Raw genomic sequence first — 11,163 nt, 5'->3', positions numbered from 1 at the left:
CAGGCCTCACAGAGATAGCTGGGAACCAGCCGCTGCTCTGGGCCCAGACGCTGGCAGCAGCTGGGGCACAGGTACAGGGAGTGATTGAGGCGATGAATGACATGGAAGTCTGAAGCTGCTTAAGAATGTGCTGGTCTAATAAATTGCACTGATATTTTTTTTGGCTCCGTCTCCTAAAACAAAGGAAACAAAAGCAAAAATAAACAAATGGGACCTAATGAAACTTAAAAGCTTTTGCACAGCAAAGGAAACCATTGACAAAACCAAAAGACAACCTACTGAATGGGAGAAAATATTTGCAAATGATATGACCAGTAAGGGGTTAATATCCAACATACGTAAACAGCTCATACGACTCAACATAGAAAGACAAACAGCCCAGTTAAAATACAGGCAGAAGAACTGAATAGACATTTTTCCAAAGAGAAAATGCAGATGGCTAACAGGCACATAAAAAGATGCTCAACGTCACTAATCATCAGGGAGATATAAATCAAACCACGATGAGATATCACCTCACATCTGTCAAAATGGGTATCATCAAAAAGAACACAAATAACAAATGTTGGCAAGGATGTAGAGAAAAAGAAACCCTGTACATTGTTGGTGGGAATGTAAATTGGTGCAGCCACTGTGGAAAACAGTGTGGAGGTTTCTCAAAAAACTAAAAATATAACTACCGTATGATCCAGCAATTCCACTCCTGGGTATATATAAAAAAAAACCAAATAATTTGAAAAGATACATGTATCCCATAGCAGCATTATTTACAGTTGCCAAGGTATGGAAGCAACCTAATTGTCCATCAACAAATGAATGGATAAAGAAGATGTTTTATATATATATATATATATATATATAAATCTCCCAGCACTTGTTCAGCATTTGATTTGGAATACAGATATAGAGAACAAACTAGTGGTTACCAGTGGGGAGAGGGAAGGGGGGAGGGGAAAGATACGGGCAGGGGACTAAGAAGCACAAACTATTATGCATAAAATAAGCTACAAGGATATAATGTACAGCACAGGGAATACAGCCAATATTTTATAATAACTATAAATGGAGTATAACCTTTACAAATTGTGAATCACTATAATGTATGTCTGTAACTTATATAATATTGTATAGCAACAACACTTCAATAAAAAAAGAAAAAAAGAATGTGCTAGTCTAGTTGGAGGATTTGGCAAGGAAACGGCATGGTCCTGATCGTGGAGAGGAAGGCCTAGGCTGCTCGGAGCTCCCTGGATTCTGTCCTGGGGGTGCACTAGCCTCCACATCCATCAGATCTCAGGGGTTTTCCTAGAACCCATGGCCTTCTGGGAGCCCCTGAAACCAAGGCCTGCTTTCCTAAGCTCTTAGATGCTTAAGGAGCAAACAGCAGAGCCACTTATCTAAACAGTAATCTCAGCCTGGGCTCTCTTAGCGCCCCCTCCCTTCTCAGCCACTTCTCCCCAGAAACTAAAAATGAAATTGAGAAGAGGATCATTAAATCACAGAATTCAGCTGAGGCAGGAGCTGAGGCCTCAGGCCTACATGGAATTGATGAGAATAACTGGTCCACAACAGGATCTCCACCTCTGGTCATCCCATCTTTTGGGCGTCGGGAGTTGACAGACGGTATTCACTGGAGTGCACTTCACTGCCTTGATATGACTCAGCTTTTCTCGTAGCCTCTGTTTTGTCTTGTTTCATTTTTGTTCTTATGTCTCCCTCCTCTGTTAAATAAAAAGCCATCTGCCTACATCTCCAGTTCAAATTCCCAAAAGAGAGAATCCAATTTGGTCTTCAGACCCTTTTGGGGGGGATGCTTTCATGCAGGGCCATTTGATGGTCCTGCTGGCCCCAGGCAGGCTGCCTTGTCTCCCTGCAGTGACCTGCTAGCAGGGCCCTCTCCCTCAAAGCGAGTGGCGAGAATCTGGGCATACAGAGGCAAGCCTGGCCTGCCTGTATTGATGGAATGCTCTCAGCTGCAAGTAAGACAATATCCAAATACAAGGAGCCCAAACACTAGGGAGTTATTTTTCTCCCCTAACAAGAGGCATGCAGGTGGTGGTCCTAGAGCTCAGAGGCTCTGTGACCCCCCTGAGGATCAAGCTCTTCACATCTTTCCCTCTGCCAAGCGGCTGGGCAGTAGTTGCTGCTGCTCAATTCCCCTGATGGCCCCCAGGAGGAGTCTTTATGTCTCATTGACAAAACGGGGTCATAGCACCACCTTGAGCGGCGAGAGAAGCCACCAAAGTGAGTAGCTGGCATTTGCAGTGTCTACAGGGGCAGGTGGATTCTGATGACAGAATAGGGTAACACATCGTGTAGACAAGTGTCTTCTCTAACAAGAAAACAGGAACTTGCCACGCAGAGCTGTAAGTGCTGTAAGAATTTGCTAAGACACTATTTTGGATAAGTTACATAACCTCGTTGAGGCTCAGATGCCTACATGGAAAATGAGAATAATGCCTACATCACAGAGCTGTTGTAGAGATCAGTAGGAAATAATACAGTACAAAGTCTCTGCTTCAATACCTGACACCATAAATACACAATAAATACTTGTTGACCAAATAAAACAGCATTCACCTGGAACATGATCCTCTTGGGTATTTTTGGATATTTGTTTTAAAAAAAATCAACTTGACATGCAAAATAAAAGTAAACATAAAAAAATCCAAAGGCTGGCCTGGTAGGAATTACTTTAAAATGAAATCATGCTTCATCGTATTTACAAGAAAGCTCTGTAACTACACTTAAGTGTCTAACACATTTCCCCTAGATCCTGGGAGTATCCATTGTCACCCTCCCTCAGGCGTGGAGCCTCTGAATCACGTCCTGCTCCTTCCTGCAACTGGCTCGTTGCTGAAGTGTTGGGGGGCTTTGGTGGTTGTTTCTTAATTTGTGTGTGTTTGGCTGGTTTTTTTCCTCCACTGTAGAGTCTCTGGGACGGTCTGTGATCATTTCTCATCTGAAATAAGTCATATTAACTGGCAGTTTTGCCTCTAGACTCTGTTCCTTACAAGACATTCAAAACACTAGTGAAATCCATTTCTCCCGCCTGCATCTTTGACAACATAATCGGTGGATGCTTCTGCAGTGGATTCAATTTATTCACATTTGATTTCAGGAGTCTTTATCAAAGTAGCCTAATTATATCCCCTCCCCACTTCACTCACGGGTTCTTTCCCTGCCAGTTATGCAAAAGACATTTGGTTTTCTTCTCACTGCTCCAATTGGTCATCAAAGGTTCCTGCTCTCTCTACCCAACATCCAAGAATTCTTTTTATGCAAAATTCACCTCCAAACCCACAACCTCCAGGAAACTCATACCAGCAATGATGTGAAGTCATATCTGTCCCACTGAACAGGACCATTTGAACATTTGGTCTTTAACAGGGCAGAAAAACCAATGGACAGTGAGAAATCATTAGTTTTTTTCACTGGAATTGTAAGTGCTGCCATGCTCTGTGGGAGGCCTAGCCTCATGGTAATTCTATACATCTATGTAGTGCTTGAAAATCTCTGAAATACTTTCTCTTGCACAACTTCCTACTATTTCACTTAATGTAATGCCCTCCAAGTCTATCCATGTTGCTGCAAATGGCAAATTTTAGTTCCTTTTTATGGCTGAGTAGTATTCTGTTGTAGATATAATTTATACCACATCTTCTTTATCCATTCATCTGTTGATGGACACTTAGGTTGCTTCCATAGTGTGGCAATTGTAACTAATGTTACTATGAACATTGGGGTGCATGTATCTTTTCAAATTAGTGTTTTTTTTTATTGAAGTCATTGATTTACAATATTATATTAGTTTCAGGTGTACAACATAGTGATTCAATTTTTTATAGATTATACTCCATTTAAAGTTATTAAAAATAATAGCTATATTCCCTGTGCTGTACAATATATCCTTGTAGCTTATTTATTTTATACACAGTAGCTTGTATCTCTCAATCCCCTACACCTTTCTCACCCTTTCCCCCCACCTCCTCCCCACTGGTATCCACTAGTTTGTTCTCTGTATCTGTGAGTCTGTTTCTGTTCTTCTGTAAGTTAGGCTATGAGGATTCAACAACTCCAGTATCACGCATTGGCTTCTAGCAAGGGTCGAATTGGTTTCCTCAGTTGATGGTCACATGATGTACTGCCGGTAGGCAAGATTCTGGTTACACTAAAGGGGGCAAATTGAGGCCAGTGAGGATGAGAGAACGTGGTTGGATCTGCACCAACCCATTTCCACCGCAGAGCAAATGACTGAAGTGCCCGTCCTGAGTGGACAAGAAGGAAAACACTAAGAAATCTCTGTGGGTAAATGGTTGTGTCTAATGAAAAAGTATGACTTAAATCACTTTCTACACATTTCTGTAAAAACATTCTCCAATTCAGAAGTTTTACAAATTAAACCAGGCTGTAACCCTCAACACATTTTAACACTGAGGTTTACGCTATGCAAATCTTGTGAATATGTATCTTCCTTGGCCATAAACAGGAATAGGAAGGTACAGGGATCTGAATCTATCTACAGTTTCTTCTTAAAAGGATGGTACCATTTTTGCTCGGAGACACTATTTACAAATAAATAAAATGATACATAGGTGGGGTTTTTTTGGCTTTGTTTTTGTCTTTATAAAATAAAATGGGTGTGGGACTTCCATGGCAGTCCAGTGGTTAGGACTCCACGCTTCCACTGCAGGCGGCCCGGGTTCAATTCATGGTAGGGGAATTAAGATCCTGCATGCCACGCTGTGCAGCCAGAAACAAAAAAAAAAAACCCCAAAAAAACCATGCTTTCAAATCTCCCTTTCCCCACCCTTAGTGATATCCTGGGCAGATTCCAGAGCTTTCAGTGATGGCAGGTATTAAGAAGTTCACTCCAGTCACATTCTGTTTGAATCTTTTATCTTTTTTCTGTCCAATGCCAAGTCCACCCCACCCTTGGTTCTGGCATTTCCCCGTGGTTCACAGGATCTCTCCACATGCCGGGCTGCGGGGCCTCCAGAGCCCAGGTGGTAGGGAAGAGGGATTAGAGAAAAATGGTGTAACCTGTTTTACCTAATTGGTGCAGCTATAAGCTCCTCTCGGATATCAACACCCACTGGGTGGCCAGTATCCAATCTTCATGTGTGTTCGCAAACTTCCGAGGAAATCTAGCTGGCTTTCCCAGGAACTTTCTCACCAAGCTCTGACACAGGAGTGCCACTGTGAGCCCCTGAGTGTCTGCATCTTAGCAAGCTTGGGCGAGATGTACATCTTCCTTTCTGGCAGATCCACTGAGTGTGCATGGGAGGCTCCCGGGGAGACTTGGCTTCGGGGGCTGATGTACCAGTGATGGTATTAGCTTGTATAAAGACGAAAGGTCCTAGCAATAAGAAAGTATTTTTTCCTCTTTTACTGTTCAAATAGATTCCCTTCCTCTTCTTCCCTCACATGTTTTACTTTTGAAAAAGTGGGAACAAGAATCCTGTGCTCACATATGATTCCTGGAAGAAATCTCTGTCCTTTAGAAGAAACAAGTTAAAGTGTGTCTCTACTTTCCATCTTTAAGTTTTCATGAAAATCCATGGTAGGGATTTTACCAGGGATTTCCATGGTAAGAAATTTTGCCTGAATGCCTCTGCAAGTAAACCATCAAAAGGGGATGGGTTTGCATATAGGGAGAAATGAGGTGGAAGAGACATTCATTCATTCGTTCATTCTGGGCCAGGCACTGTTGGGTGATAGGGCTACTGAGACCAGTAAAAGGAGCAGGACTCTTCAGAGCTGACAGTCACATGATGGGATGGTTGCAGGCATAGAAAAAGGTTAATTACTGCATTGGTAACAGAGGCATGAACAGAGGGCCTTGGGAGCAGAGGACACTGGGCAACTCTCTGGTGTCTGGGAAGCTTGACAGGGAAGCAACATTTGACCTGTCATCAGTGATGGATGAGACGAGGGGGAAGAGACAAGTGAAATCTAAGTAAAGACCTGGTGCGTTTAGAGACTGGATGGAGTATCCTAGTGGAAACAGTATGCTGGTCATGGGGAGGCTTGAGGAGTGTGAGACCAGAGGCAAGGTGAGGTTAGTTTGTGGGTGGCCTTGAATGCTCACCTAAGGAGCTTTGACTCAGTGCAGAAAGCAATTGGGACTTGCAGAAGTTCTAAGTCAGGGGACTGATCAGATTGCTATAGAAGGATCATTTGAGTAGCACTGTTGAAAAGGATCTAAAGGGAGGTAGAGGCTGGAGGCAGGGAGTCCTCTCATCTGGGAGGCCCTTGTGGCCTTTGGGTTGCTGGCAGCTGATTCCCTACGCCTTTCTTTGCTTCCCTGTACCCCACTAGCGTCCCTTTCTTGATCTGCCCCTCCCCCCTTCCACTCCCTTACCTACTCTCCCTACTTCCTTTACTCTTTTCCTTTCTCCTCCACCCTTTCTTCCTGAGAGGACTGGGAAACCCTAATCCTGGACAGGCTAGAATAGATCCTTTTGCCTCCTTTCGTACTTAATACTTCAAGTAAAACTTTCTGATGAGAATGTGCTTCTGGAATAGACAGTTTTTATTCATGAAAGAACTGATAAACTTTGGCACTACACCATCCAGTGATGTGTTGGTGAACAAAGCCTGGCTATATTCACAGGTGGCAACAGGGTGTGGTCGTGAAATGACCTTGTTTACAGACTTAAGGCACCTTCTAGCTCATGCTATGGCATCATCTCTACATCCTCTGGCAGTTTCCTTGGCGTCCCCCTCACACTCTGCTTTGTCCTACGGGGTGCGAGACGGTCGCACCAACAGTGAAGCTGCCTAATGCAGCTGGCCTGCTGGTACCACCCTGCTAGTTTGGACAAGTAGGAAAACTTTTCAGCAGGATCATAAGCAATGGGAGGTGAAAATTGCGCTCACACTGACCCTAAGAAGTGCTTGTCAAACACACAATTGCAAAAGGTACAGCGTAGTCATAGTTTCCTCCACAATTAGAAATGGAGTCACTTTTTTTTTTTTTTAATTACAATCAAGTCAACCTGAGTGTGAAGCAGACCGGCTGGCTATCAGGAAGAGTTAACACAATGCAAAAGTAATGGGCATTGTTTTTGTGAGTACAGAGCGGCACGTGCAAACTTTCGACTTGGCAGGAGTCTTTTTCAGACGTACCCTGATACATAGACAGTTATCAAGTTGATGATAAAGGATGTGTCAATCTTTAAGATTTTCTTTTGGTCTTTGCTTTTCTGTAGTATAGCATTTAGTTATTGCTTCATTAAACAAAACAAAAACAAAAAACACTCCACAACTTAATGGCTTTAAACAATGACCATGGATTATTTCTCACACATCTATGGGTCAGCTGGGCAGTTATGCTAAACTCAGTGGGGCTCGCTCACGTGTCCGTGGTCAGTTGGCAGACTGACCAAGAACTGGAGAGCCCAGGAGGTCTGAGCTCACTCCAGGTCCAGCCCACAGGCTAACCTAGGCTTGTGCCTGTGGAGGGGAAGCATTCCACTGGGTAGAGTAGAGCGTGCAAGCCTCCCTTTGGCCAGAGTTCATTAGTTCTCATATTAATAAATATGATGTATCCTAGATACACACCCTGTATCATCAGAATTTCTTTTTGCTGGAAGTAAAGGGATAGAGGAAGCAAAAGGGTATACTCTATGTGCCAAAACTGCCACACCGTCACTTCTGCCAAATTTTGTTGGTCATCCCAGAATCAAGTGGTGGGGACGTTGGTTCCATCTCTTGATGGGAGGAGCTGCCAACGACAGGAGTAGAGATTTGAGGCCATAGTTTTGCAATGAATCTATCAATCTACCTTCTGGACAGTTATTCACATCCTTCTTACATCACATCCATCTTATGTTCACATTTTCCTCTCGCCCACAAGACTCCCCAACATCTCACCCAAATCACAGCATCAGCCTCAAAGTTTAGGATCTTATGATTTACAATAATACAATGTTATTCATACAACAGAATGTTATTCATACAACAGAATATTATTCAGTCTTAGAAAGGAAGAAAATTCTGATACATGGTACAACACAGATGAACCTTGAGGACATTTTGCTAAGGGAAATAAGCTAGTCACAAAAAGACTGTAAGATTCCACTTATACAAGGTACCTAGAGGAGTCAAATTCAGAGGGATAGAAAGTAGTCAGATCCATAGGTGGTTGCCAGGGGCTGGAGAGAGGGGTAAATGGGGAGTTGTTTAACGGTTCTAGTTGCAGTTTTGCAAGATGAAAAAGCTCTGGAGGTGGGCTTGCACAACAATGTGAATGTACTTAACACTACTGAACTGTACACTTAGAAATGGTTAAGATGGTAAATTTTATGGTATGTGTAATTTAGCACAATTTTTTTAAAAGCAAAAAGTTACCATAGTTTAAATAAAACAAGACTAATTATACAACTATGATCTTACATCTATAATAAGAGATGAGTCAAGTAGGATAGGAAATTTCCAAGAGCTTCTTTTAACACACTAGTAATCACTGTACAGTACTCTCTTCCCCCAAATAAATGTTGGATCTGAGATTCTAGAAGATACCACCTGCTTCCAGTCCCCCAAACTCTGGGATTAAACCAGAGGAAGAAGCAAAATTTTTTTAGAAACATAGTTTCTATGCATAACAATAGGATTTAAGAATTTTCCAGGGTTGTCGGCAAACTCTGTCCTCCTTCAAATGATTAATGATGACACACGTTTGTATTATGTAATACCTCCAGCCAGTACCAAAGAGTCATGTGGGCCAACTTCTTTGCATTCTGGGGAACAGATGTTCCCTATTTATCATTGCTTTCCAGTGTTTAACTGGTTTTTGTTTTGTTTTGTTTTGTTTTGTTTTGTTTGCGGTATGCGGGCCTCTCACTGTTGTGGCCTCTCCCGCTGCGGAGCACAGGTTCCGGACACGCAGGCTCAGCGGCCATGGCTCACGGGCCCAGCCGCTCCGCGGCATGTGGGATCCTCCCGGACCGGGGCATGAACCCGTGTCCCCTGCATCGGCAGGTGGACTCTCAACCACTGCGCCACCAGGGAAGCCCTTAAATGGTTTTTGATACCCTCATTTTAATACTTCTCCAGGATTATTTGTTTTCTTATTCTTTTTGAGAGGTTCTCAGTCAAAATTTCTTGAGAATTCATATAAATAATACGTGTCTACTGACTCAGCTTTGTATTTTTAAAACATTTTAGAGAACCCTTCCAATAGGCTATAGCAACTGATGGGATAGATTTGCAGCGTCCTGCTGACTACCCAACCAGATTACCGTTAGCCAACTCTTCCCGTTCACAGGGATGAGCAGCGGGAAATTCACTGATCTATATTTGCCTAAAGTTTGAAGCTAGAGGCCACATGTGACTTTCTGCCTCAGAAATCATTGCAATTGTGAAAGAAAGCATTGTATTTCCTTCGTGGTTTGGCCCCATTTTGCACTTCTTACAGAACCTTTGCTGGCTCATCCTCAGTCAGTCATAAAAGTCTGGTGAACTTTGAAATAGCTCTGCAATTTTTGTCTCTAGATACTTCTATCTTACCGTATTTTAAGGGCACGGTCTGGCTTGTGGGGAAAAAAAGGAGCCCCAAAATACTCTCAATGCCTTTTGCAAAAAAAAGGACCCGCACCAAAAATTTCAGGTGGCTTTTAAAAGCCTCTTTTTTCCTCTCTGAGCATTTCTGATAACTATCTTTCCACTGCCTTTGTAAAGCCATGTAGGCTTCCCATGACCCAGTGGGACCTTGAACTCTGCTCATGAAAGGAGAACAAAGGAAGGGACCGGGGTGTACAGACTGCAACAGCAAATAAGAGTTTGGACTTCACTCGCGTTTTATTTGGCAATCCGCGGGGTGCCTCCTTCCCCTCCTGCGTTCACGGGGAGAGAAACGGGACCTTCTGAACCTAGAAGGCCACCCACTTTTGCTCGGAGGTCTAGGTCATAACCTTCACTTGAGGACGCCAGAGTGGCCTCACTCACTGACACTGTCCAAGGCCCCAGCATCATGGACAAGTCCCATTTCCCCAAAGATGGTTGTGGTCTAAGCCGTCCAGCAAAAACAGGGGCAGTTCCACACTTTTCTCTGTCAAGAGTTTTAGGGCTGCGAGTCTCGTTGGAACGGAGAGGCGGGAAGGCTGGAAGCACTCTGTTTTGACTCTGGCTTTGACTTTATAGTATACTGGAAAGACAGAGACATATGAAATGGAACTTTTACAAAGCGTACGTGGTTGGGGATGAGGTGAAGGGCGGGGGTTAGGGTTCTGGAAATCAGTGGTCTTGGCACGCCTACCCCTGAGTAAGAATTTCCTGAAAAGAGTTAAAAGTCTTCTTAATACGAAGAGATGTAAAATCGCGTTGCCTGTGCTCCCAAAACGAAGACTCAGGATTCGGGGTCTTCAGGTTGCGCCATTCAGAGGCGAGCGCAGGGTTCAGGCACCGGCCGGGATCCAGGACCACGCTCCTGCGCGCAGCGGGTCGCGACCACCCCTACTACCCTCCGCCCTGCCCGCTCCCTACCCCGGGCCGCGGGGGCGCGCGCACCGCCCGCCACCCAACCCGGGCCGCAGGGGGCGGGCCCGGGGGCGGGGCGGAGCCATGCGAGGAGGGGCGGGGCGAGGGGGGGCTGGCACGCCTGCGGCTCCGGCTCTGAGGAGACGGCGGGCGGCGCTAGAGGGAGCTGCTCGCTGCGCCGCCTCCGCCGCGCCGGCCCTCAGCGCCAGCTGCCCGGAGCGCCGCCCCAGCCCGCGCCGCCGCGATGGCGGAGGACAGCGAGTCCGCGGCCAGCCAGCAGAGCCTGGAGCTGGACGACCAGGACACGTGCGGGATCGACGGGGACAATGAGGAGGAGACGGAGCACGCCAAGGGGTAGGCGCGCCCGGGGCTCCTCGCGGGCGCCGGCTCCGGGGCGCGGCGGCCGCACCGCTGAGCGGCGGGCGGCCCCCCGCGTGGCTTTCGCGGGGCTCACGGGCGGCGGGAGGTCCGGGGGACGCGTCTCGCTCGCGGAGCCGCGCGGCGGAGGCGAGGCCCCGGGTGGGCGGGGAGGCGCGGGGACCCGCCACGCCGCTGTCACCTGCCGCGCGGCCCGCCGGCCCTCGCGCGTTCCCATCCCGGCAGGCGTGAGACTCGGTGACACCGAGGGGGGCGCGGCGCCCTTCCCTTTGTGGCGGCCTGGCCGGTGGGAAGTGGTCCTCC

At 45.9% G+C, this 11,163-nt stretch overlaps 1 protein-coding gene across 2 annotated transcripts in view; it reads left to right on the top strand.

The window, feature by feature from the left end:
• The first annotated feature begins 10,672 nt into the window (after positions 1–10,672).
• Positions 10,673–11,163, top strand: part of NMT2 (N-myristoyltransferase 2) — a 54,604-nt gene continuing 54,113 nt past the window's right edge. For both annotated transcript variants that reach the window (XM_060162434.1, XM_060162445.1), the window contains exon 1: positions 10,673–10,836. In XM_060162434.1, the coding sequence (XP_060018417.1) occupies positions 10,727–10,836 (110 nt within the window). In that variant the 5' untranslated portion in view covers positions 10,673–10,726. The remainder of the gene's footprint in view (positions 10,837–11,163) is intronic.

This window comes from Lagenorhynchus albirostris, chromosome 1, assembly GCF_949774975.1.
Source record: "Lagenorhynchus albirostris chromosome 1, mLagAlb1.1, whole genome shotgun sequence".
NCBI classification, from domain to species: Eukaryota; Metazoa; Chordata; class Mammalia; order Artiodactyla; family Delphinidae; genus Lagenorhynchus; species Lagenorhynchus albirostris.
This window is presented reverse-complemented; position numbering and strand designations above follow the sequence as displayed.